At 48.0% G+C, this 27,054-nt stretch overlaps 2 protein-coding genes across 8 annotated transcripts; one reads left to right on the forward strand and one right to left on the reverse strand.

Moving 5' to 3' along the window:
- Window positions 1–589: 589 nt before the first annotated feature.
- Cntrob (centrobin, centriole duplication and spindle assembly protein) lies at window positions 590–24,435 on the reverse strand. Of its 7 annotated transcripts, none has more exons than XM_057775923.1 (19): window positions 23,393–24,435; window positions 22,679–22,763; window positions 22,400–22,463; window positions 21,699–21,855; window positions 20,738–20,854; window positions 20,320–20,436; window positions 19,917–20,015; window positions 16,452–16,688; window positions 15,999–16,145; window positions 12,882–13,015; window positions 10,715–10,840; window positions 10,074–10,236; window positions 8,685–8,943; window positions 5,935–6,089; window positions 4,510–4,573; window positions 3,573–3,743; window positions 3,309–3,441; window positions 1,495–1,567; window positions 590–1,265 (listed from the first exon to the last, which is right to left on the reverse strand). In XM_057775923.1, the coding sequence occupies exons 1-19, from the start codon at window positions 23,663–23,665 to the stop codon at window positions 1,143–1,145; spliced, it is 2,697 nt and encodes an 898-aa protein (XP_057631906.1). In that variant the 5' UTR covers window positions 23,666–24,435; the 3' UTR covers window positions 590–1,142. The 7 variants fall into 7 exon arrangements, with proteins under 7 accessions (XP_057631906.1, XP_057631904.1, XP_057631903.1 ...); XM_057775921.1 differs by having other exon boundaries at window positions 22,400–22,481; XM_057775920.1 differs by having other exon boundaries at window positions 22,400–22,484.
- Window positions 24,436–24,613: 178 nt separating this feature from the next.
- Trappc1 (trafficking protein particle complex subunit 1) lies at window positions 24,614–26,450 on the forward strand. Its single transcript, XM_057775997.1, has 5 exons — window positions 24,614–24,714; window positions 24,805–24,903; window positions 25,041–25,111; window positions 25,525–25,663; window positions 26,109–26,450. Exons 2-5 carry the CDS (start codon window positions 24,805–24,807, stop codon window positions 26,235–26,237), a joined length of 438 nt encoding a protein of 145 aa, XP_057631980.1. The 5' UTR covers window positions 24,614–24,714; the 3' UTR covers window positions 26,238–26,450.
- The last annotated feature ends 604 nt before the right edge of the window (window positions 26,451–27,054 follow it).

A 27,054-nucleotide genomic window follows, 5' to 3' on the forward strand; every position in this document is an offset into this window, starting at 1 on the left:
ACTCTGGGCTTCCCCCCCAAGACTGGTGCCTCAACTAAGAAGTTTCATTCTGCTAGTTTTTGAGGTGATTCTCATTCTGTAGTCCAGGCTGGCCTGGAACTAGGTAACCCAGGTTGGACTCAAACGTGGCAATCCTCCTGCCTAAACCTCCTGAGTGTTAAATTACAGGCACAGGTCACCTTGCCCAGTCCCTAACCGCTTCTCCTTGTTCACTTTGGTGAGCACGAGGACGGAGGGTTTTAAAAACGACTGTCACTTTCTTGTCAGAATTTATTTAAATGTTTTATTTATTTAGATTTTTTAAAGACAGGGTTTCTTTGTGTAGCCCTGGCTGTCTTGGAACTTGCTATGTAGACCAGGTTGACCTCAAACTCAAGAGATCCTCTTGGCCTCTGCCTCCTCAGTGCTGGGATTAAAGGTGTGTGCCACCACTACCTGGCTTATTTCTGTGTTTTAGAGCTGTTGAGTTTACTGTCCAAACAAGTCTATTGGCTGGACAGGGCCTGTGAATCTGAATCCCCAGTGCCACCCAAAAGAATCATATGATCTTAGAAAGCAGAAATGCCATGCACACTGGCATATGCTTGTAACCCAACAAGTATGCAGCGGGGGGGGGGGGAGGTATAAATTTGCAGGTAGCCTGAGCTACACAGAGAAAAACTTAGTCTCGAAAACAGAAAACAATTAAATTTCACATAAAAACAATCTAAGACGTTTAAAAAGACAAAACTTTCTCCCCAGCATAAAAAGGTTTTCTCAAAATTTTATACAATAATTTACTTTTATTAAGTTTATAAGTTTTTGATTACCCAAGTAATACATACTTATTTTAGAATACAAAATGAATATATATAAAAAAGAGCCACTCATAACTTGCTACTATCAGTTAACTACTGCAAGCAGGCACTGAGCCCGGCCCACTCATCCTTCTGGTCACACATCAAAGATTCCATACATTTTCTCATAGGAAATAACAAAGATACTTTTAAAAAATACTCAAACAGTATTTTTAAAGGTTTCTTTACAAAGTAGCTTCCTACAAATTCTCCATTTTCCCAGTTCCTCTGATACAGACAGAGACTATGGGGCATTTATGGACATGAACGTGAAAGAGGGAGAACAAAGCGGGGAGAAAGGCAGGCTCATCTCCAGATGCCTCCCCTACTCCTCATGCTGCTAGGGGCAGGGTGCCCACTTTTCTTCCGTGCAGGCTTTTCAGACTTAGGGGCTGAAGCCAGGCGTCGAGGGACAGCCTGGGAGGGGATCTGAGAATCGAGGGAAAGAAGAAAAGTCATCGTTATATACCCTCACTTCCCCCACAGAAGGGCCCCAGCCAGTGAGCCCAGGGAAGGAGATGCATGTGCTAGCCAGTGGGGGGTGTGAGTGGAGGAGCTAGGTGGGGTGGCAGGCCAGCCAGGGAGTGTGGAGCGGAGCGCTGAGGACCAGTCAGACAAGAGCCTTGCTCTCCCCTGGTCCCTGCTGACTTTCCCTCACCTCTTTCCTGGGGATCTCACCCAAGCGGGAGTCTGTATTTCTTCTGGAGACAAGCTCCCCTTGGCCATCGGTCCTGCCATACAGAACAGATCAAGGGTGCGAGTGAGGACCATAGCATAGCTCTGTATGGTCTCTTAAGAGTGTGAGTCTCAGATGGAAGAGTGTTCAACCTGCCAACATGAGGCCTAAGGCCCAATCATCAGTCACAAAAAGAGAGCTGAGAATGGAACTGGACACTGCGGGAGGAGACTTGGTAGGACCAATGAGTTACTCTGGATCCAAGCTTCTCTCTCTCTCTCTCTCTGTCTCTGTCTCTGTCTCTGTCTCTGTCTCTGTCTCTCTCTCTCTCTCTCTCTCTCTCTCTCTCTCTCTCTTTGTTTTCCGAGATAGGATTTCTCTGGAATAGCTTTTGTAGACCAGACTGGCCTTGAACTCTGCCTCCCGAGTGCTAGAATAAAGGCATGCGCCACCACTGCTTGGCTGGGCCCAAGTTACTTAAACTGAGGTACAACTAGATATGAAGGTGAAGAACTGGAAAACGAAAAGGTTTCTGAACAAAGCACAATAAAACTTTAATTCAAAATCAAGCCCCAAATGAGGACAAGGTGCTTCTGGATGCAGCTGTGTTGTGAGACTTCACTGCACCCTGGTGCTAAGCACACAGCACACATGCTTTACACCGCGCATTGCCTGGAACAGCTGGCTCTAACTCGGTCCTACTGCACATTGTAATCACAGTGTTCTTACTGTACAGAGGAGTGTTCTGCTCTCATGGGCACAACGGTTTAATTACAGAAAACAAGGACTGTGTTTCTGTACATGTGCACCAGGTGTACACATATATGTGCGCATGCATGTGGAGGCTAGAGGACAGACAGCCTCCTCATGTTGCTCCATCTTAATTCTTCTTGAAACAGTCTCCCCATGTGGTTGGCTTCAAACTCACAGAGATCCACCTGCCTCAGCCACCCAAGGATTAAAGGTGTGTGCACCACCACTGCTTGGCTACCTTAGTTTTTGAGTCAGGGTCTTTTATTGGCCTGGGGCTCAGTGATTTGGCTAAGCTGGCTGCAGGTCAGTGAGCCCCACGGTCTTTTCTGTGCGTTCTGGGGTCACATGCAGCTCTTGTGTTGCCAGCACTTCACAGGAGCTTTCTCCCCAACACTGCCATTCCCCATCATCTACCAGATTAGCAGATCTTTGGGTTGCATTCACACGTCTGATTTGAAAAACTGTTGTCTGAGTTGCTAACTTCAAGTTTCATTTAAAAAAAAAATCAAGGTAGGCATGTTCACACATGTCCCTTTAGTCCCAGCACTTGGAAGGCACAGGCAGGCAGCTCTCTGAGTCTGATGCCAGTCTTACCTATACAGTGAGTTCCAGGCTAGCCAAGGTGGCACAGTGAGACCTTGTCTCAAAAATATACAATAAATAAACAAGCAAATTTCCTTATGATTTATTATGAATTAATGTTTGATTTGTTTTAAAAAAGATTTTCTCAGGTAGAAAGGACCACGTGGAAAAAGTTTAGAAGATCTTCAATAAAAAAAAAACTCCTAGGATTCTGAGTTTTGAGCTTCTGGGTAGAGAGGAAAGAAAACTCTTTCTTTTTTATCTGGGTACAGATACGTGGGTGGGAGTTTAAGAAGAAAAATCAGTAGGAATGGAAGCAAAGAGATGGGGAAATTGTGAGTCTACATTTCATTCCTCATCCCTCCGTGTCCCCACCCCCACAAGGACAAAAGCCTGCACTCAGCGGATACACTGGGCCTGATCACTTCCCAACCTAAATTCCTCCCATCCCAGGCTCATACCTGCCATGCTCCAGCCTCTTCAGGTACAGCAGCAGGTCCTCGGCAGGCAGAGCACCCCAACCCCGAGCCTGGTACAGTCGTAACAACTCGGACACTTCCATCTGCTGCCTCGGGGAGTTGAGGTCCTCTGTACCTGAGAGGCGAGTGGACACCATTACCAGAGGGCTCCTCTCCCAGCCTTCATTCCATTTCCCTAGGAATGATCTGAAGGAAACGGTCTCGAGCATTTCCTTTTCTTTTCCTGGCAAACCCTGGCCTGCTTACCTCTTTCTGGAGAGCCAGTGCTGAGACCACTGCCTTGTAAATGGGACGAGGGAAGCGCGTGGGCCCTGAAAAGACTAGACGCCATGGCTATGGGAACTTTGGTCTTCTGGACAGGAGGTGGAAGGCGTGGCGCTCGAGGGGCTTCCTCCCAAGGCGAGACGGTCCGAGAGCCTAGCAAGGAAAGATGTACGAGTGAACGTGGGCACAGCTCACAGAAAACAGCTCAGAGGCCTGGGTTCAGTCCCCAGCACAAACAGCGAACGGCATGGAGGCCCACATCCACACTCTTGGTGCCTGGGAAGTAAAGGCAAGGTGATCAGGGTCCACGGTCACCTGGGACTGTGTGAGACCCTGCTCAGAAAGAAAATGCAATCCTTTCTTCCAATCACATTTTTCTATGTCCTGGGTTTTATGTAATAAAAGAATAGTAAGTATGACATCCAGTGATCACCATGTATTATAGCATAGGTGTCTGGACATTTAAGTGAGTCCTTTTAAATTTAGCTATATTAGTTTAGTGGTTATTAATATATTGCAAAGTATCAGAAGTTACTGTTTCTAAAAATACCAGGTAAAATATAAATTCATTTAGAAATGGAACCCAAATTCAAGCCGGGCACTGTGACTCAGTCATGTAAACCCAGTGTCTGGGGACCAGAGAAGGCTACTGCTGTGAGTTCAATCTGAGTAACAGCAAGTCTGAGGCCGGCCTGGACTACAGAATGGATCCTGTCCCAAAAACAGAACAACAGAAGAAATGGAATCCAAATTCAAATAAATGTATATAAAATCTCTCTACAGAAAACGACTGTGACCTTGTGTCTAATTCAGATTTGTTTTCTATCCTAAGACAGGTAAAGCAGAGTCAAGTCCTACCTCCTACTTCATCCTAGATTGTCAATTCCCAGCCCCGACCTTCTTCACAGTTGGGACTCACCAGACTTAGGGGGCAACAGGTCAACAGAGGAGTTTTCATTGCTCTGAGGTGCTGTCTCCAGCAGCTGAGGAAATAAGACAGGATGTTCCCCTAGAAAACTGGTAGAAAGAAACCTAGGGTCCAAGGGAACAGGGAGTCTAGGGTTGGGGCCTAAATTCCAGAGGAGAACCATGGGCTAAGAATGAGATTAAACTAACAGTTGAGATAAATAACTGGTCCTAAAAATAAAAAGGCAAAGAAAGGGCTGGGGAAATGGCTCAGTGATTAAAATTCATATTGAACAAGCATGGGGACCTGAGTTCAATTCCCAACACCCACATAAAAGCCAGGCACAACTAACAATGGTGGCACATGTCTTCAGTCCCAGTACTGGAGCCAGGAGGATCTCTGTGAGTTTGAGGCCAGCCTGGTCTACATAGTGAGTCACAGGTCAGCCGGGGTTATATAGTAACGCCCTGGTTTTTGTTCTTTTTCTGAGACAGGGTCTCTCTGTGTAGCCTTGTCTGTCCTGGAACTCACTTTGTAAACCAGATTGACCTTGAATTCACAGAGATCAACCTACTTCAGCCTCCCAAGTGCTGGGATTAAAGGTGTGCGCCACCACTGCCAGGCTGAGGCCCTGTCTTTTAAAAAAAAAAAAAAAAAGGCCAGGTGTGGTGAAGGATGGAATCATTTTGCAGCCTCAGCACTTAGGAGGGAGGGAAGAGGGAGCCAGGCTAGTCCTGAGGGCTTGTGGTCGGTCACTCCAGCCAAGCAGTCAACTCAGGGTCCAGTCAGAAACACTGTCTCAAAAAGTGTGTGTGGGGGTGGGACCTATAGGATAAAACAGCTGACACTGACTGCTGGGTCACACACTTCACAAGCATGCATTGCGTGCACACACACACACAAGCACAGGCATATATCACACACAGGCACACACACTTCACAAGCATGCATTGCGTGCACACACACACACAAGCACAGGCATATATCACACACAGGCACACACACTTCACAAGCATGCATTGCGTGCACACACACACACAAGCACAGGCATATATCACACACAGGCACACACACTTCACAAGCATGCATTGCGTGCACACACACACACAAGCACAGGCATACATCACACACAGGCACACACACTTCACAAGCATGCATTGTGTGCACACACACACACAAGCACAGGCATATATCACACACAGGCACACACACTTCACAAGCATGCATTGCGTGCACACACACAAGCACAGGCATACACCACACACAGGCACACACATACAGACAAAGGCAAGGACTCCGTCAGGCACAGTGACAACCCTGTGATTCCTGTTCTTGGGAGGCTGAGGCAGGAGGGACACAGATCTGGACTGGATGCTAATCCAGAACAAATGAGTCAGTAGGTAAGAAAAATGGAGTTCTAGGTAGAATCGTTCTTACCTGCTGCAAAAAATTCTTAAGGCCTTCAAGCTGAGAAGCAGGAGGCAACCCTGGTTTTAGAGAGCCATCACCGTCAGATCCAGGGTCTTCCTCCAGAAATGGTCGCTCTGCCCTGTGGTCCGCAGTGAAGGCCTCCAATGCAGAGAAGGACCCAGCTGTAAAATGAGACAGGTGCCTTGGCATACACGTGTGCTGTACATGGGAGAAGTCTCTCCAGACGTGAACCTGCCAAATGCTCCCAAAGAAAAGGCCATAGAAGGGCGGGGGCTGGAAGTTAGCTCAGTGGCTAAAAGTTCTTCCAGAGGACCTGAGTTTAATTCCTAGCACCCACATGCTCTCAAACATCTTAAGTCCAGTTACGGGGATCCAGAGCCCTCTTCTGGGCTTCACAGACACTGCATACATGTAGTCCACAGACATAAAGGCAGGGAAAAGATCCACATTTAAAAAATCTTTTAGCCGGGCGGTGGTGGCGCACGCCTTTAATCCCAGCACTTGGGAGGCAGAGGCAGGCGGATCTCTGTGAGTTCGAGACCAGTCTGGTCTACAAGAGCTAGTTCCAGGACAGGCTCCAAAACCACAGAGAAACCCTGTCTCGAAAAACCAAAAAAAAAAAAAAAAAAAAAAAAAAATCTTTTAAACAAATTAATAAATGTAAGTTGTAGCACTTAAACTCTACACAAGTTTACCATAAACTCCTTAAAGGACACAACAAAAGACACGCTCTGAGGACTGGGAAGTGGCTAACAGAGTGCTCACCTAGCAAACACGAAGCACTGGGTTTGATCCCAGCTCCACAGACTGGATGTGGCAGTACACCCCTGTAATCCCAGCATTTGAGAATCAGAGTTCAAGGTCACACACTTGGATATGATAGTGAATCCAAGGCAATCCCCACCTTCTTTTTTTGGTGAGCTTGCAAGACGGCTCAGCCAATAAAGGGACTTGCTGCCAAACCTGATGCCCTGAGTTTGATTCCTGGACCCCACATGACATAAAGAACAAACCAACTCCTATAGTTCCACATTAATACCATGGCATGGATGTGCCTGTAACACACAGACAAGTAAATAATGTAAAAAAAAAACAAAAAAAAAACCCTACAGTTTATGTGTGCAGTGTACAGAGGCCAGAGGACATGGGTCCCCTTTACTGAACCAACCTGGAACTGTAAGCCCCAGTCGTCCCCAACCCTGTAGTGGTTTAAATGAAGATGGCACCCACAGACCCATAGGAAGTGTGGCTTTATTAGAGGAAGTGCGTCACTGGTGGTGGGCTTTGAGTCTCAGATGCTCAAGCCCAGCCCAGTGTCTCTCTCTCTCTTCCTAGTTCAAAGGTCTGGACTACAAGTGGATTCACCCACTTCAAACCAAGTAGAAAATCTCTCACAGGTGTGCCCGCCATTCCTGGATTTTAGTTCATTCTGGGTAGAGTCAAGTTGGCAACCAAGAGTAGCCATCACAGACCACGCTCCCCCCCAAAGGCTGAGGTTATCAGTGATGATTACACACTGACTTTCACACGGGTGCTAAGGTCTGAACTCAGACCCTAGTGCATATAGAGCGAGGGCTCTTACTCCAGCCAAGCCCACACTTCCCTCTTCTGCTGCACTAGGGACTGATCCTAGAGCCTCATATGAGAGGCAAACATTCTGCCACGGAGTTACAGCCTCAGCCAAGGCCTGGGACTCTTTTATCCTCCTGCCTCTACCTCCAAAGTGCTGGGATCACAGGAATGCGCCACTATTCCTGGATCTACTATTTTTTTCCTTTTCTGATAGGGTTTCATGTATCCCAGACTGGCTTCAAATTCACTACGTAGGGCTAGAGAGATGTTAAAGAGTGGTTAAGAGCACTTGTTGCTCTTAAATAGAACATGGGTTCAGTTCCCAGTACTAGCATGATAACTTACAACCATCTGTAACTCCAGGTTCAGGGGATTCAATGCCCTCTTCTGGTCTCCACTGGCACTAGGCATGCATGTGGAGCACATATATACATGTAGACAAAACACTCATACACATAAAATAAAATAATAAAAACAACTTTAAAACCACCTTACTACACAGCTAAGGATGACCTTGAACTTCTGATCTTTTTGTCTCCACCCATTGAGTGCTGGTGACAGAAAACGACCCAGCAGGTGGTTTCTGTGATGCTGAGGGTTGAACCCAGGACATCACACGTGCTACGCAAGCACTCTACTGACAGCTAAGCTGCCAACCTCAGCACTCTTCATTCTAAAGTCACAATTGATCAACATGTTTGAACCACAAAGAAACCCTATTCATCAAGTCACAGCTCACGACACCAGGGATGACCACCCTTCAGAACAGTCCATCAATAGGTAAGTATCATCTATCACCTGGATTCTTTAAACTGGACCTAAGAAACTATTAAGTGTCAAGAGCCTAGGTTAGAGTGAGTGCCAGGACTGGTCAAGTCCATACATAAACCAAGGTTATAAGGAAAGAGAGCCACTAGTGTGAGAGATCAGAGGGAATGGTAGCCTTTTACAGAAAGAAGCAAGGGTGTAGAACGAGGCAGGCAGGAGAAATATATTCCCAGAGAGGTAACACAGCCACTACTCCTGCCGTCACCCGCTTCTGACTCCAGTCCTCAGAAGTCCATGTACTCCTATGATATCCTTTTCCCTTTACAGAAGGAGCTTCTGCTAAGACATCAGAAGGAAGCTAGACAAAGAAGCCATTCATGCATGGAAGAACACCAGTGGCTTCTGCCCTCGGTTACCTGTGGGTGGAGCCATGTCAGGTTTGGGCTCCAGGGGCTGGAAGGAGTTCTGGTTCTGGAAAGGGGGTCCCAGCAGGAGACTAAGATCTGGGGAAGTGTTACAGAGAACAGAAGGTACTCCAGGCAGATCATCCCTAACTTCTCGGCTTTGCTGCAACACAGGTTTCAGGGCCACAGCCATTGGAGGCATGGCCCAGGTCCTCTTCTCCCCCTTCTCTGGCTCCAGAGGCCCAGGGCTAGAGGGCTCAGCAGGAGGAGCCTGGCCAGGAGAGAGAAAGAAAGCAAGATCACAACCCGGTGGGCTCAAAGTCTTACTACAGACATCTGAATATGATCACAAGGTACTCCAGCTTCTTTCAAGGAGACTGGGTAGCACTGAATTTCCATCAAATTTTAAACTGATTGTTTTTCATATTACAATTCTATCTCCAGAAATTTTATAGTCAAATTATATAATTATATGCATTTTAATATTTATTGTAACACTATAAATATAAAATACAGAAAACTACTTCGGTATCCAGGAATATGTGCTTAGGCACATACAAAGTTATACAGCCACAGGCAGAGGGTGCAGCTGGTGACATAGTTGAGAGAGCAGGGGAGACGCTCAAGACCAGCTCATGCTGCCTCTGGGGAAGGGACCTGGACACAAAGGCTGGGTCCTGGGGTAGGATGGAGGTCACTTTTTACTCTGCACTTTTTTTATTGTTTAGACTTTTTTGTTTGTTTTTTTACCACATACATGTTACTAAGTCTAAAACATTCTAGCCAATAATCACATCACAAATAAAAAAAAAAAGTAAGAGATGCCAACATAAGAAAGACTAGGAGTGAGGGCCCCTACTTTAGCCTAGGGCAGGACTTAGCAATAGTGTGTGTGTGTGTCTGTGTGTCTGTGTGTGTGTGAAGGCCAGATGTCAACCTTGAGTATAGTTCTCAGTCACTTTGGTTTTGGTTTTGTTTGTTGGGTTGTTTGTATATTTGCTGTGTTTGCTCTTCCTTTGAGACAGGCCCTCATGCAGCCTAGGCTTATCTTGAGTTTACTGTAAAGCTGGAGATAACTTGGAGCTTCAGACCTTCTGCCTCCACCTCCCCACAAGCAATTATGCCCAGCTATGTTTTTTAACATTGGTTTTAGTGAAGTTTAGTCAGGTCCTCATGCTTGCAAAGCAAGTTCTCTCCCTAGCCTTAGCAAGAACTTACTGCCATAATTAATTCAGCCATTATTACACCAAACTAGTATCACATATTCATTCATTCATCATTCATGTCTTAGCACTGGAATCACAGAACTATGTCCAATGGACTGGGGCTAGTATGGTGAGCTACAGTCATGGGAAAACAGTTTACTTGGGCAGAACAGATGTTCTCTCGGGCAAGGCCTACCTGAGGGTTGGGAGGCAGGAGCGTGGCACTGAGCAGCTGGTTGGCCTCGTCCCAGTGGGCCTGCAGCAGGGCTTGAATCCTTTCTACCAGCTCCACCCGCTGTTCTTCCAGTTGCTGGTTGCCACTCTTCAGGTCACGCACTCGAGCTTGCTCCCTTGCCAGTCTGAAGAAAAGAGAACAGCTGGGGAGATGGCTCAGTTCATAGCCTGTCTGTGCAGAAGTCCGAGGACCAGAGTTAGGATCCCCAGTAAGGGCAGGGTGTGGCAGCACACATAGGGAACCCCAGTGCTGGGTGAGCGTAGGGATCCCAAGAGCCTAACAGCTAGACAGTCTAGCCAAACTGGTGAGTTCCAAGTTCAGTGTCTCAAAAAATAAGGTGAAGGAGACATCTGATCTGACATTGACTTCTGGCCTACACATGGCCCAAAGGAACATATACATACTCCCCATACACACACTAAAGAGGTGACTTGGGGATTTTAAGGAAACAGAGCTTAGACGACACGAGCCAGGACACCCTACCAGACCTCTGAAGTTATTAAGAATTTATACATTAGGGGAGGCCCTATCTTCTGAGAGGCCATTCTTTGTCATCCCCAATCTGGGCGTTACCCATTGCAAGAAGAACCCAAGACCAGTACCTGAGCTCATAGTCCTGAGCCACCTGCTGCTGCCGCTCCTCCCGTTCTGCCATTTCTACCTTGAACTGAGCCAGCTGCGTGGCCAGTTCCTGTTGGTGCTGTCCACTGAGTTCCTGTAGCTGCTTCCTAGGAAGGTCCGGGGGAAAAAGATGACAGATGGGCGATGCCACCAGGGGGCTGGAAATGGGGCTCAGGGTTTAGGAGTGTGACATGTGCTGCTCTTGCAGAGGACCTAAGTCTGGTTCCTAGCACCCACACTGGGCCGCTAACAACGGCGTGTGACTCCAGGTCCCTGTAACTCCACAGGCATCTGTACTCCCCCGCACACACCTAAACACAGACACATGTGGTATAAGGAGGCCGCTTGTTGGTTCCCAGCTGCTCAGCCCCAAAATAATCACACAGAAACTATATTATTTAAATCACTGCTTGGCCCATTAGCTCTAGCTTCTTATTGGCTAACTCTTATATCTTAATTTAACCCATCTCCATTAATCTGTGCATCACCACGAGGTCGTGACCTACCAGCAAAGTTTCAGCATGTCTGTCTCAGGTGGCAGCTCCATGGCTTCCCTCTGACTCTACCTCCTTTCTCCCAGCATTCAGTTTAGTTCCCCCCCGCCCCCAGCTCTGTTCTACCCTATCAGGATAAGCCAGTTTCTTTATTAACCATTGGTAATCACAGCATACAGAGGGGAATCCCACATCACACGTGTGTATCTACGTAATTAGAAATAAAGCCATTGTTAAACAGAAAGATGTGATCAATGAGATAAAGATAAATGTGTGTAGGTAAGGGGAAATGTGGGGAGCCTGGCCAACTAAGACTCTCTCAGAGGCCCGATGAAAAGACAAAGGGAGCTTTAGTCCTTGTCCTTGTGGACTTGGCGAGGCCAGTCTAGGTTTGGAGTCAGTGTCTCCTCAGACAGTCAAGAGTCAAGGTTGTAGGTTCTGGGGATCTGACTTTTCCCCCTTGGCTGTGGTTATCAGTCCCCAGGTATCAGCTATGTCTGAGGTATCCTATGTTCTCTTTGCCAATATTGTCTGACTTAGCTCGCCGCTGACCTTGGCCACACCCCCACAAATAGTATATAAGATGTTGTTTCTTTTTTTTTTTTTTTTTTTTTTTTTTGTGGACAGGGTTTATTTGTGTAGCCCCAGCTGTCCTGGAACTTGTTCTGTAGACCAGGTTGGCTTCAAATTCAAAGATCCACCTGCCTCTGCTTCCTGGGTGCTGAGATTAAAGGCGTGTGCCACCCCCACCCAGAGATGCTGTACGTCTTAATAAACTTGCTTGGACTAAGTCATCAACTTAAGCGAGACCTGCTGGTTCTGGTTCCAGCTGCTGCTTCTTTTTTCATTTTCATCCCTCATCTTCCCACTCAACTCTGCACCTTTAGGGACCCTTATTCGTGTGGGTTCAGGTTAGGGAGACAGCTGCAATCAACTGGCCTAGTCACAGAAAAGGACAAGTAAGAACAAAGAACAAACAGAATGTCTTCCCCAGGAGCAAAGCTGCAGCAGGGAGTTATGGAAAATCAATAGATCAGCTAATCAGTTTGGTTTGGTTTGTTTGAGACAGAATCTCACTATGTAGCTGAGGCTCATCTCAAGTTTGCAATCCTCCTGCCTCAGCCACCCAAACTGGGATCACAGGACTGTAATCCATGCCTAACTGAAAATGACACACTAGAAAGCATTTCCACCTAGTGCTGTGTCACACGCCTCTAATTCCAGCACTCAGGAGAAGGAAGACTTCTGTGAATTCATGGCCCGTATGGTCTACATAGTGAGGCCCTGTGTCAAAAACAAACAAAAAAAAACAATACAAACAGAAAGAAGCTCTTCTAGAGCACATGGATGAGGGCTGGGGTGCGAGGAGGCTGGGATAGGAAGGAGGCTCACCATATGCCGCTCTGGACAACACACTTCAGCACTGTCCTGTCCCCAGTGCCAGCTAAGGGCTATGCCTTATGGGAGAAATCCTGTAAGCCTCTCCATAAGCACTTCATGGAACTCTCCCAAGAGGGACTAAGATCTTAGAGGCGGGACTCAAAGTATGCTGGGAGTCGCACTGGAAGAGGGTAAAAGGCTCTGAGCACATGGGCAGGAAGCTAATAACATTTGCTGCTGCCAGAGAAACACTTCTCTCCTAAGTTCCAAGTACCTGTGATGGTCCCTTAGGGAGGCCGCCTGCCGCAGGCTGCTCTCGTGAGCCTCTGCCAGGCGCTCGGTCACCCGCTGCTCCAGCTGTACAGCCAGCTCTGACTCCATCTGGATCCGCTGGCTCTCATACCGGGCCTGGGAGTAAAAGAGGAGGGGACTGTCCGCTCAATTCTGTTTGAGCTTACTCCTCTAAGCGGTGGAAAATTAAGCAATACTAGCACCAACAACCCTGCGTCCATCATAAGGATGAAAAACAGGAAATCTTCCTCAGAGAGCGACACAGGTTCCCTTTCTTTCTCTTTTTTTCTTTTTGGTTTTTCGAGGCAGGGTTTCTCTGTAGCTTTGGAACCTCTCCTGGAACTAGCTCTTGTAGACCAGGTTGGCCTTGAACTCACAAAGATCCACCTACCTCTGCCTCCCAAGTGCTGGGATTAAAGGTGTGCTACCACCGCCCTGCGTCCCTTTCTTTATTGAGCCATGAGACACATCAAGTATGCACACAAAAGTGAAAATGGCTTTGGACAGAAAAAATAGATATATTAACACAATGAAATGTTAGGGCAATCCACATTATGTGTCTGTGCTAATACGTGTATTACCTCTACCTGAACCCCGGAGGCATTCAGTCTACAACTGCTGGCTCCATTTCCTCCCCTCACTCTCCTCCAGCTACTGGCATCCGACGGCTACTTCCCTCGCAAAGAGCTCAGTTCTGATCCCACACTGGCTATTTCACCATCTGTGTCTTTTATGATGTCACTGCAACTCCTGACCCCTGGGCCAAAGCTCTGCTAGACGGTTTTCCTCTGCAGGACTCTCGCTCCCATTCTGAGTCTTGGCTGACTGCTCTGCCTCCGACTGCCCTTTGGTCTGACTCTTCTGTCTCCCTTCTATCTGCTAACATTCAAGACAGATTATTCTAAGTGTTTATAGTAAGTTTTTGCTTCTAGGCATGGTTTTTACCACTTTTGTTATTGTGTTTTTGTTTGTTCATTTGTTTGTTTGCTTTTTGAGACAGGGTTTCTCTGTGTAGCTTTGGAGCCTGTCCTAGAATTCACTTTGTAGACCACACTGACCTCGAACTCACAGAGACCCACCTGCCTCTGCCTCCAGAGTGCTGGGATTAAAGGTGTGCTACCACCAATGCCCAGCATTTACTACATTTCTTAATGCCCAAATCTTTCATCTTATCTTCTTTCCAAGCTGTAAACCCATATACCCAAGCCAGGTATGTGGCTCATGCCTCAATTCCAGCACTTGGGAGTCTAAGGATAGGATAAGGCCAGCCAACCTCTACATAGCAAGACCCTTTCTAAAAAAAATAAAAACAAAATAACTCATGTACCCCAAAACTTCACCCCAACAGAGGTGTACACACTAGATTCCCCACCTCGGTGGCACCTCTCCCTGATGACACACCTAAGCCCATACTTGCTTGTTTGCTTCCTCTGACTGGTCATTAATTCTATTTTTTAACTTGCTCTCAGAACTCAACCATTGCCCCTTGGCAACCATTTTACACATTAATACAGAGGCCCACAGTGGTCCTCCAGAGTCCTTCAATGTCGTGTCTCCCTGTGATGGAGACACACTTCTCTCCAAGCATTTCCACCATTCCGGGGATCAGTGAACTCCATTAGTCCCCACTACGTGTTTCCTGTAATGAAGTCTGACCAGGAGATAGCCATACCCACCTACTCAGGTGCTATCTATCGCTACACTGTGTTATAGTGTAATGAAGTCTGACCAGGAGATAGCCATACCCACCTACTCAGGTGCTATCTATCGCTACACTGTGTTATAGTGGTAGAGCAGTTACAACTGAGATCACACTATCCACAGAGTCATAATACCTACTCCCTGGTCCTTGGAAGAAGGCTAGCCATGCCCCACTGTCAGAGTCTCACTAAAGGGAACCTTAGATTCCAGCGCTAGTCAGACAAGGGTCTTTTTGAATGTGTAATGTTTTGCCTGCAGATATGTCTGTGTACCGTGCTGGTGCCTGGTCCACAAAGACACCACAAAAGGGGTTGGATCCCTTAGAACTGGAATTACAGATAGCTGTCAGCTGTCACGAGAGTGCTGAAACTGGGTGGAGTTGAACCCAGGGCCTCATACATGCTGAGTATATGCTCTACCACTGAGCTACGTCCTAGCCGACATTTTACTTTTGGAGACAGGATTTCATAAGTCTAGGCCATCCTTGAATTCACATTAACACTGTAACCCAGGCTGGGCTAGACCTTGAGATCCTCCTGTCTCAGCCTTCTAATTAGCTGGAATAACTGAAAACTGTTTTCAATCTAGTTGTACCTGACAGTTTTTGGTACTATATTGTGCCATGTTATGAGTTATTACCAGAATTTCCCAACTCAGAGGTGTTGGTAGAAGCTGGGCTGGTTAGATGGCTTAGTAGAGAAAAAATATTTAGCATATAACCCTAAAAACCTAGGTTCAATCCCAAAAACTCACACACCACATATATCATGATAAATAACAATTTTAAAAGATAAAAAGTATGGGTTAGAGAGATGGTTCAGAGGTTGAGAGCACTGGTTGCTTTCCAGGGGACCGGGTTCAATTCCCAGCACCCACAGAGCAGCTCACACCTGTCTGTAACTCCAGTTCCAGGGCTTCTGACACCCTCACACAGTCATACACGCAGGTAAAATATTAATGAGCAAAAAATAAAAACAAATTATATATTTTAAAAAGATAAACAAAGTAATGATAAACACAAAGCAGACCATTACCAACTGGAGTCAGGTCTGACAAAAGCTTCCAACTGCTCAGTCAGCGCACACAGCAGGTGAATCCCTATCATCTCTTTAAGGGCAGTGTAAGGGAAGGCTGCGGTCAGGGTGGACTATATGACAACAGTATAAGGTATCCCAGATTTAAACCAGGGTGGTCTAAAAGTAACAGTAAGCTAGCCCACATTGTGGGAAACGGGTCCTTCAGTGAGGAAACAGTAGAGTCTAAGACAGTATTACCAAACTAACCATGCTAAGTCCCAAATACCTGGGATGGGCAAGTCTTCCACAATTCCCAGAAGTCGCGGTATGTGCTCAGACCTGCTTTTCCAACTACAGAAACCCCCTAAGAACCTGCTGCTCACCTGGACCAAGCTCATCTCCAGCTGCAGCGCGTCTCTCTCTCTCCGGACTGTGTCCAGCTCCCCTTCCAGCCGCCGCACCTCAGACTGCAGCTGGACCAACTGCTGCTGGGCCTCCCGAGCTGCCTGGGCCTCTCTCTGGCTGTTCCCCTAAGAAGGAAATCCAGCCTCAGGGCATGCCTCACCTCCTAATTCCGGGCTACAGGATCCCAAGTCACACTCCATCTCTCCCTCCTCCCATCTGTCCTGGTTCCCCATCCCTGTTTATTGTCACTCTCTGGCCTGCCATGTACCTGTTGCTCCCAGACCTTCCCACTGGTCCTCAACTTCTACACAAAACTCTTGAAGCTCTGTCCTTGTTCCCTGTTAACCTCCATATTCTGTCATCTCATCCTAGTTAGTAATTTTCCCCAACCCATGCTTCTACTTCCCTACTCTTCCAATTGCCACTTCTACCTTCTCTCTTTCCAGCTGAGTTTGGCCTTCCTCTTGCAGAGCCCGAAGGTGTTCCTTCAGCTTGTGCTCCTGCTGGGTCCAGGCCTGCCTTTCTTCTTCTAGAGCAACTTGAAGGGCCTCCAGCTTGCAGCGCTCATTGAGCTGCCCAGCCCGAGCCTCATCCCGCTCCTCCTGGAGGGCCCGGCACTGCTGCTGCTCCACCTCCAACCTCAGAGTCAGGGCTTGCCTTTCTTCTTCCTAAGGCCCCAGGAGAAAGCCCATTTCTTTAGCATGTCCTCAAAGATCAGCAACCTGGCAAACCATCCCCATACAATGTGAGTGTCAAGAATAATGGTCACTAAAAACGTAACAGCTGACTCGTTCACAGGATATAATACAGTGGGTAAGAAATCCATGCCACTGCTCCACAGGAGTGAGTGCACACCTGATATTGTAAACCCAGCAGAAATCCAATGCTTGACAAATATGGGGGTGGGGGGGCGGGTAGCTACTACTACTGTCTTGTTAAATGAACATGATGTCAAAATGTCCTCTAAATATTTATGTTGAAGGGTTGGAGAGACAGCTTAGTGGCTAAGAGCATCAGCTGCTCTTCCAGAGAATCCAGGTTCAATTAACCAGGATTCACAAGGTGGCTCACAATTGTCTGTAACTCCAATTCCAGGGGGACTGAAGCCTTCTCCTGGCCTCTGTGAATACCAGGCATGCACACAGTGCACAGACATACATGCAGACAAAACAACCACACACATAAAATAAATTTTTTTTTCTTGGTTTTTTCGAGACAGGGTTTCTCCGTAGCTTTGGAGCCTGTCCTGGAACTCCCTTTGTAGACCAGGCTGGCCTCGAACTCACAGAGATCCGCCTGCCTCTGCCTCCCGAGTGCTGGGATTAAAGGCGTGCGCCACCAATGCCCGGCCATAAAATAAAAATTTTAAATTCATGTTCAAACACATAGATTTGTGGAGCTCTCAACCTTGGTCAGAGAAGGTTCACTCACTCTGCAATGGGAAGCACTCAATTCAGAAACTCAACTGGCAACACTATTGCAAACAAGTGACTACTGAGGACTCAGCCCTAAATGGAGGCATCTCTATCTTTATCAACCCCCTCCCAAGGCTCAGGAAACGTCAGGAAGAATGCATGGAATGGCAATTGCACTCATGAGCAAAGCAGTTATGGTTACCTGCAGAAGATCTATGAGATCAGGCAACAGCTGAAAAGGTAGCGCCAACTGGACTAAGTGGGTTATCCCCAAAGAAAAGGAGAACATGAAGGAGACATACTGAAGGCCCTCTGGGGGAGTGTGAGGATTTGAGGTGCATTTATCAAGACATTGTTTATATGTGCAAGACTGGTAAAGAATAAATAAAATATATTCTACTTCAAAAGCAGACACACCTTGCCTTTACCAAGTGAGGGTGCTGTTAGAAGTTACCTGCTCACAGCCAGAAACAGCCTGCCCAGCACATTGCTCCTGGCGTGTAGCCTCACAGCTTGAGAGAAACTTACATAAGGCCCCAGTCAGCAGCTTTCCACCCGAGAGACTGAGTATACTAATGCAGGTGTGTGTGGAAGGAGCTGGAAGACCTCATGCAGCTTGTAAAGGGAACACAAGGCCAAGAGAAGACAACGTATTGTGGGCTGTGAGTGTGTGATACAAACACCCTGCTTCTTATGAAATCTTCAATACAATTTTAATTTTCTTTTCAGACAGAATTTTATTATGTAGCTCTAGATGTGTTGGAAGCAGGTAGACCAGGCTAGTCTTAAACCCACAGAGAGATCTGTCTGCCTCTCCCTCCCAAGTGCTGGGATTAAAGGTATGTGCCTGGCTGACATTTTTTTAGATAAAAATAATATTAGGTAGACCTGGGTTCAAATCTCAGCCTGAATCCCACTTTTCATGTGTGTTTACTATGTAGTTTTTGAGTTAGTTTGGCTACGTAGCCAGGCTGAGTTTAAACTCATGACCCTCTTGCCTTAGCCTCCCAGATGTGCTGTTGTGATTACAGGTGTATCCCACCATGCCCAGTATACTGTCCTCAGATACACACCATTATCTGTAAAAGGAAGATAAGCACATTGCCTTGTGAGGACTAGAGTAAAAAGTGTATATAAAGGGGCTGGAGAGATGGCTCAGAGGTTAAGAGCACTGGCTGCTCTTCCAGAGGTCCTGAGTTCAATTCCCAGCAACCACTTGGTGGCTCACAACCATCTGTAATGAGATCTGGCGCCCTCTTCTGGCGTGCGGGCATACATCGAGGCAGAATGTTGTATACATAATAAATAAATAAATCTTTAAAAAAAAAAAAAAGTGTATATAAAGCATTTAGCAGTGTCTGTCTGGCACCTAGCGAGTACTTAATGAACAGCTATCACTATCATTATCAAAAAAAACCAACAGTCCAGCCTCCTCAGCAGCTGGCCGAGGGGCTCCACTACCTGCACTGTCAGACGTAGTTGGTAAGAACACAAGTACCCATCTGCACGTAGCAAGCATGTGTCGTGAAAGCAACACGTTCCAAGGCTGGCTACTAACTCACACAGGTATTCACGTAACCGCTCCAGCTCTAGGAGTTCCGAATGAGTCTCGTCCTACACTGCTTTAGGCTATGTAACCTAGATCAGAGTTCCATACCTGACTGAACAAAATCACCTAGAAAATTCCTGAAACCCACAACGTATCTGTTGAGTCTCAGGGGTAATAAACGGAGGGTGTAGCTCAGCAGCAGAACTCTTGTCCACCATGTGTAAGGCTCTAAGACTCCAGGGTTCTCTAGCTTTTAAAAGTGGGGGATGGGGCTGGAGAGATGGCTCAGCAGTTAAGAACACTGGCTGATCTTCCAGAGGACTGGGGTTCAATTCCCAGCATGACAGCTCACAACTGTTTATAACTCCAGTTCCAGGGGTTCTGACACACTCATTCATACCAATGCACATAAAATAAATTATTTTTAAAAAGTGGGGGAAGTGTTCTAGGAAAAGTGTGTGTGTGTGTGTTTGTGTGTGTGTGTGTGTGAGAGAGAGAGAGAGAGAGAGAGAGAGAGAGAGAGAGAGAGTATGTGTGTGTGTGTGTGTTTGGAGATAGGGTCTCACTATATAGTCCTGGCTGGCCTGGAATTCTCTATGTAGACCAGGCTGACCTCAGACTCATAGAGATCCATCTGCCTCTCTCTACCTCCAGAGTGCTAAGATTAAAGACCTGAGACACCACACCCAGGTCCTCAGATGGGTTTACTGTTTTAGTAAGGATATAATTTTCAGTCTCTCCAACTGGCCTGGTGGCAGGGCTGCTCTCGGTAGACTATCTAGTGGATGCCAGCAGAACTGCGTTCTGAGGATGCACCTGAGCAGCACTGCCCAGGGCCACTCAACTGTACATTCCTCTAGATCGCCCAGACAACCCACAGGCCCCTAGACACGATCACCTCCTCCACCGCACCCAGCCAGCTGCCTTCTCACCAGTGCCTCTCTTTCCCTCTGCTGCAGTCTAGTGCCCTCCTGCTCACGATTCAGGGCTTCCATGGCCTCAGACAGGCTTTGTTCCAGCCGGGCTACTGTCTTTCAGGAGAGAAAAACAGAACAATGAAAATGAGGAAAATACCTCTACTTCAGAAATAACAAGCAATGTAAACTTGAAGCCGCAGTGTTAACTAACCAAAGAGAAGATGGTATGAGGAAGGGAAACCGGGAAGCCACCTCTAACGTAAACCTGACAGTGGATGCAGTAATAGTAGAGGAAAGGGGGGAAGATCGGCAACTACAATCAGAGGCCAGACTTTTGGGAACCCTAATACCAAAGCCATTTCTCCCCATCTAGACATCCAAGACCTAGGCTCTAATGCCACATGGGCCAGTCACGCACCTCCTGCTGCTTGCTTCTGGTGAGTTCTGCTACCTGGCGCTCCTCCTGAAGTCCCCGCAGCACCTCTGTCCGCTCAGCCTCATGCCGATTCCAGCCCTCGACCACTCGAGCCAGGGTCTCAAGAAAGGCAAGTAAAATGGAATTTCAGAATTGTCTCTTGCCTTCTTTTCTATAAGTCATTAGCCACATCCTTCTCCCAAGTCAGAAAACCTGCCCATCTCTCCCTGCTGTTAGCATGCACACTCAGTGGTTAAGCAGAGTATGATAGTTCATACCTGTAATCCCAGTACTTGGGAGGCTGAGCGGGGATGGCCGCTAAAAGCTCAAAGGAAGACTATATAACGAGATCCCACCACCCCATTTATACCTCCACAGTGCCCTCCATGGGGAGACCCACCGATGCTCACTACCCTGTCACCTTATCTAGTTGTTCAATCATGATATCTTTCTTTCGGTCAGCAGCCACAGCCACCGCTAGCTGTTGTTGTAACTCTAGCACGCGAGACTGCAGGCCCTGAATGTGGCGCTCACAATGCTGGAAAGAAACATGAGATCTGTGGATGCTGCTCATTCTTATTCTGACACAGCACCAGACAGTTCAGATCTATAAGGAGCAATGGGCCAGAGGCAGGAAGCTTGGATCCCCAAAACAGAACTGTCTGAAAAGAAAGAATCAGGAATTTTGGAGCAGGAACCTTAAGACCCAAGACCTCCAAACCCTTTCTTCTACTACCTCAGGAAATGGTTGTTAACTTCCACGCTCTTCCCTTTCCTGGATTTCCTTTAAACCATTTGGCAGAGGTGCAGCAGCAACCTACACTGTAAAGTGTGGGGCGTTACTCCTGCTCTAAGGAGCTCACTGATCACAAAGCAGAAAGCCTTTCATTCATAGCCCAGCATTTAAAATGATGGGGAGAGTTCCAAAACTGACAACCAGTGATTCTGCCTTTTCTTCATTGCTGTTCATCTCTCTGTCCCCCCAGACATGAAGGCCGACAGCCATGGAGGGAAGAGCACCACAGCACCCATAGCTCTAGGGCTCTGTGTAAGCCAATGACGTTCCTGACTATTCAACAAACAGGGGCTTTCTCTCTGTGTTAGGCGTATTCTAGGTCTTAGAGAGCCAGTGCTGAGTAGGACAAGTACTAACCTTTGAAGAGCTCAGATTTAAAGGGAAGAACCAACAAGATGTGTATGAGTGATAAGCTGATGGAGGGAGTCAGGGATCTGATGATTCCCTATAGGGAAGGTGGCACACACTACACAGGACAGTCACTGAGGGCCTTGCTGAAGACCCAGCCTTCAGGTTTACAAACCCTCATGCCCACTTTTCCACCCAAGGCTCCTAATTTCTAGAGAAGGAAGCCTTTGCTTCTCACCTTGCGGCGTGTAAGTTCTGAGTCCAGCGCATCTCTCAGTCCCTGAAAATCTGGGGGGTTGGTGGGGGGCCCTGGTCGAAGGCTGGTATAGCGGGGAAACAGCTCTTCCAGTGCCTGGGCTGAGCTGGCTGGAGAGAGGTCTTGCAGAGGCCGGGTGCTGAGTAAAACAGATAGAGAATGTCAAAACTGGGAAAACCTTTGAGACTCACTGATCCTACTGTGGTATTTTTTTTGTTTTGTTTTGTTTTGTTTTTCGAGACAGAGTTTCTCTGTGGCTTTGGAGCCTGTCCTGGAACTAGTTCTTGTAGACCAGGCTGGTCTCGAACTCACAGAGATTCACCTGCCTCTGCATATATCAGGACTTGCCCAAAAACATAAAGCTAAAGCTAAGTAGAGCCATCAGCAGCACAGAGGCCTGTGATCGGCTCCTGATGTTCCTTCCTCCGTATCACAGCTCCTAGAATGAGGGCTAATAACAGCAGAAACAAGAATATTCTTCAAGGGGAAGATGGGCTAAGGATAGAGAGCTCTAAGTACTAGACAGCTACTGCTCGGGTTCCAGAAGGAATACACATAAAAAGATGAGAACTCAGGGCGAGCTTCTGGCGCCCTGAGTAAGCGGTGACAGGGAATGAGGGGGTGGAACAAAGCAAGTGAGCCACACGAACTCCAAGGCCAGGGACCCTCCAAGGAGCACTCACTTGAGCAAGGTAGCCGTGCTGTCACTGTCAAAGGAGTCCTCTTCCCGTCTCTCTGAGCCAGCTCCTGGAATGAGGGGATCCCCTGCTTGCAGCCCAAGAGACCCCAAAGTAAGGATCAAGTAGGAACAAAGGCCATTTTAAGAAAAGTGGGCCTCCACTCCCCAAACCCCTTCCCAGAGAATGGATGCTTTCTCTTGTCTTGAGTCTTGCCTCAGAGGCCCGTCTCCTGCCCCTACACCTCAGTTTTCCTCCAGGATTCTAAGGCAGAGGCCGACTTACGATAGGCAGTATCATGTGAGGTATGGAGCATAGTCTGGAGCTGACCCCGAACACTTTCCATCTCAAAGATATGCTTGGACCCATCCTAGGGGAGAAAAAGCCAAGTCCACAGAATCACATTTAACCTGCGTAGCCTATAGTCTACACACTCCCAGGGAAGAATTTCCAACCAGGCCTTAGAAAATTGAGGAAAGCAGTTAGACATAACAAAAAAGATCTTAACCTTGAACCCCAAACCCAAACGTTTACAGAAGCCGGAAAGGAGAGCCAGCACACAAAGTTGGAGGGGACTGCTGTCAACTGTAGAGCAAAGGCCTTGACCGAAGCCTGCCGCAGCTTCCCTACTGACTCGTATGCCACACACTGAAATGTTTGAGCTGAGAGGACCTTTACATATTTTGCTGCTGTCCTTAAATTGCCCCAGCTCTCACTTGAGTCCAAGAAACCTAATCTCCACTTCCAGGGCACCAACTACTCTACAGTGCAGATGTCTGACCACGTAAAAACAAAACACTAGAAACCATGGCAATTTCTCAATCTCTTGTTTCCCGCCATTCCCTCAAACACATCTTCTAGGAGATGAGAGCAAGAAAACCTGTGTACTTAGGAGATAATTTACATCTAATAATAGATTCAAGCCACAGCAAAGCTTAACCTGAAACACCAGAGCTAATGCTCTCTAATACCCGGATCTCCAAGACATACCTCTCTCACCTTTTTCTTCAGGTTGTTCTCCAGTCCAACTGACAAGCTGCGGCTCAGTTCTTGAGCCAAGCCATCTATGCCCTCATTAGGAGGGGAGGAGGCAGAAGCTAAATACAGCTGGGCTCGGGCTGTCGCCTCCGCCTGTCGGCTAAGATGCAAAGAAGTATAGAGCTGGGAGGTGACCTCCGAGGACACCTGGTTCAACCCGGGAGGCTCTGATGAATCGCTCAGGAGGTCCTCTGGCCGGAGAGGTGAACTGGGGCTGTGAGCTGCTGTAGCCATGTGCAGTGAAGAAACAACTGGACACAGCAGTAAACTGGGAACTCCTGACTGAACTTGTGAATAAGTTCACCGAGAAGGGAGATTTGTAACAAGACCCCGTGGTGGAGCCGCAGTAAATAAGGGTATCAGGGCTTTCTGGTTAGAGGAGTGTCCACTGGCTCCAGAGGCCATGGAGAGGGCAAAGACATCCCTTCTGGAAGTCACGTAAAGCGGACGTACAGGACTTCCGAGGTAGTGGACAGAAGACCCGCTGGGCAAGGGCACCGCTAAAGTTCCTTCCTAACCGGAGTGCTGGAGGCGGCGGATCAGCTTCGGCAACAGCTAACTGGATAGTTCTTTTTCACACTCAAAATGTGCAAACACAGACCCCAAACCAAATCGGGGCCAATGTCTGTCCCTCAACTGGTTTTAGTGCAGAAAGAAGCAAGACTTCATTGCCACACCACCCTCCCGCCCCTACTTCACCTGTTCCACCCAGAATCGACTCCCTTGGATTTCCCCTGCAACCCTGCCTGGAAAGAAAGCCACAGCAGAGGTCCGCAAGAATTCTTCCCTAGCCTACCCTAAGACAGCTCTATGAAAGGTTCTAGAAAACACGCCGCCCCCCAACCCGCACGGCCCGTATGGGATCCTCTACCGCGACCACCCGGTTCTGACTGCTCTGAAAATGTCGGCCTCTAGTTTGCCAAGATAAAGAGAGCTGTCCCCCACCCCATAACCTCGACAGAGAAAAACCAAAGACCAGCCCCACTTCCAAACGCGACACTCGGCTCCCTAAACCGTTGGCAACCTCCCGCCCACCGCCTGCAACCCCGCCTCCCACGAGTTACATCACCCGCCCGCGAGACCACGCTTCCCCACACCTCCCAGGGCTTCAGCGGCCTGGACGCGCATGCGCTTGGCGTCGGTGGGCAGGGATTGGCTGCGAAAGAGAGGCGGAGTCTGATAAGACTATCGGGGCGGAGTTAATGCTCGCCTGGTGAGGCTTGCGACCCAGCTGGGCTGTGGAAACCGGAAGTAGCTTGTCACCCTCACTCGCAGCAATTCCGGTAAGTCCGGAGGTGGGGTTCCACCTAACTGAAGGACCCGTTTCTGCAGAGTCGGGTGCATACCATTGAGCGAGGCTCTTTATCTTGCAGATGACTGTCCACAATCTGTATCTATTTGACCGGAATGGAGTGTGTCTCCACTACAGCGAGTGGCACCGCAAGAAGCAAGCGGGGATCCCTAAGGAAGAGGTGATCGGACAGTCCCGGCATACCCACAAACGCACATGATCCCATCCCAGTCCCTTTTCTCCAAATCCAGGTTCCTTCCCACTCCCATCCTGTCTCCTTCCATAGCCGAGTTCTAACTCTACCCCCTCTTCCTCCAGGAGTACAAGCTGATGTATGGGATGCTCTTCTCCATTCGTTCGTTTGTCAGCAAGATGTCCCCGCTAGACATGTACGGTCCTGTTAGAGGGGGTGTTGAAGGGAGGGCTAACTAGCCTTGGAAGTGGGAGATACTGTTTTGAAATGGAAGTGGCATGTGGCCCCGGGGAGGGGGGATATGAGAGAGAGAGAGAGAGAGAGAGAGAGAGAGAGAGAGAGAGAGAGAGAGAGAGAGAGAGAGAGAGAGAGAGAGAGAGAGAGAGGGGCTGAATCTGGAACTAGAGTCCTGGAGCTGGCAGGAGCGTCTGCGAGTAGGGGCAGCAGCAACTAAGTCGAGGGATGATGGAGATGATGTTAGGTGTTTTATTCAGTGAGGCTGCTACAAACCACCTGTTTATAATGAATAGGAAGGAGTTGACCTTGAGGGGATCACAAATATTTCTTTGGGAGCGATTCCACTCCCGTTTTCAATACCTGTTTCTGCAGGAAGGATGGCTTTCTGTCTTTCCAAACTAGCCGGTACAAACTCCATTACTACGAGACGCCCACTGGAATCAAGGTTGTCATGAACACTGACTTGGGCGTGGGCCCTATCCGCGATGTGCTGCACCACATCTACAGTGCGGTCAGTGTCATCCGGGAACCCTTCTCCCAGAGTCCTAGGAGTCCGAACCCTTCTGTGTTCTATCCCTATTGAACTGTTTTCTTCATCACCTTCAGCTCCTTTAACAGTGATAGGGAGAGGTTGAGTGCTCTTAACGATTTATTTTTAATTTTCATTATATGTATTGTGTAGAGGAGGTGTGTGCGTGTGAGCTCAGGTATTTGTGGAGGGCGGAAGAGAGTGATAGATTCTCTGGAGCTGGATTACAGGTAGTTGTGAGCCGCTCACCATGAGTGCTGGGCACTGGCTACCCTCTGCAAAAGCAGCGTGCCTTCTTAACTGCCCAGCCATCTCTCCAGCCTCCCCCCGCCCCCCCGTGTATTCTTACATCCCTGCGGTTATACCAGGTTTGAGACTGAAATTGAGACGTATCCCAGATCTGGCTCACACACCCTCCTCTCCACAGCTGTACGTGGAGTTGGTCGTGAAGAATCCTCTGTGTCCGTTGGGACAGACAGTGCAAAGTGAGCTCTTTCGCTCCCGGCTAGACTCCTATGTCCGATCTTTGCCCTTCTTCTCTGCCCGAGCTGGCTGACACATCTACCTCACCCCTCAGAAGAACCTGTGACTGTCTGGACCCTTGTGACTTGTGGCACTGTGAGCCCTTCCACCTCCCTGTCTCCCCCTAAGCTTCAACCTGAAGGCCCACTGCCCACTGTCTTCAAGTCATGAGTGAAGCCCGAAGGGGTCCTTGACAGTTTTATCCCCTGCTTGACTCCTCGAGAAACAGAATAAACTTTCTGTCACCCTCTGCTGCCTGCGAGTTTCTGTAGCCCCTCCCAGTGTGACTCACACAAAGATGAGACCTCGAGTAGCCACATATCCCCGAAACCCATGAAGAGGTTTTCCCAGCAGATTTCGCCATTCTTTTACTGCTCACATCTTACCAGCTGGGTAATTCTTCGTTGCATTTTAGAATTTTAGCAGCAACCTTTGCTACCACTTGCTAGGTGTAGTACACGCATCCTGCCTCACCTCTAGTTGTCATAATCAGTGTTTCCAAACCTTGGTTTTTTGTTTTTTTTTTTTTTTTTTTTGGTTTTTCAAGACAGGGTTTCTCTGTGGCTTTGGAGCCTGTCCTGGAACTAGCTCTGTAGACCAGGCTGGTCTCGAACTCACAGAGATTCACCTGCCTCTGACTCCCAAGTGCTGGGATTAAAGGCGTGCGCTGGTTTTTGAACCCTTTCGAATGCACACCACTGACCGGGAGGAATGTTGACATATTTCAAGTACAGAAAGTGAGAAGTACGTTCCTAAAACAAGACGTTCTGACCAAGGCACACTGATTGTTCGGAAGCCTTCCTCGGGCGGAGCTTATGCAGATAAGGCAGCGTGTTCGGCTGGGAAGCAGG

This window comes from Chionomys nivalis, chromosome 7 (assembly GCF_950005125.1).
Source record: "Chionomys nivalis chromosome 7, mChiNiv1.1, whole genome shotgun sequence".
NCBI lineage: Eukaryota > Metazoa > Chordata > Mammalia > Rodentia > Cricetidae > Chionomys > Chionomys nivalis.

Excerpts from the sequence above, each read along its gene's own strand:
- Cntrob (XM_057775918.1), bottom strand. The coding sequence starts at position 23,665 with ATGGCTACAGCAGCTCACAGCCCCAGTTCACCTCTCCGGCCAGAGGAC. Across the intron at positions 22,764-23,383 it reads TGAAGAAAAAGGTGAGAGAG|GATGGGTCCAAGCATATCTT; the intron begins GTATGTCTTGGA and ends TTTCTCCCCTAG. Across the intron at positions 3,744-4,509 it reads CCTGTTGCCCCCTAAGTCTG|GCTCTCGGACCGTCTCGCCT; the intron begins GTGAGTCCCAAC and ends TTTCCTTGCTAG.
- Trappc1 (XM_057775997.1), top strand. The coding sequence starts at position 24,805 with ATGACTGTCCACAATCTGTATCTATTTGACCGGAATGGAGTGTGTCTC. Across the intron at positions 25,112-25,524 it reads AAGATGTCCCCGCTAGACAT|GAAGGATGGCTTTCTGTCTT; the intron begins GTACGGTCCTGT and ends CTGTTTCTGCAG. Across the intron at positions 25,664-26,108 it reads TGCACCACATCTACAGTGCG|CTGTACGTGGAGTTGGTCGT; the intron begins GTCAGTGTCATC and ends TCCTCTCCACAG.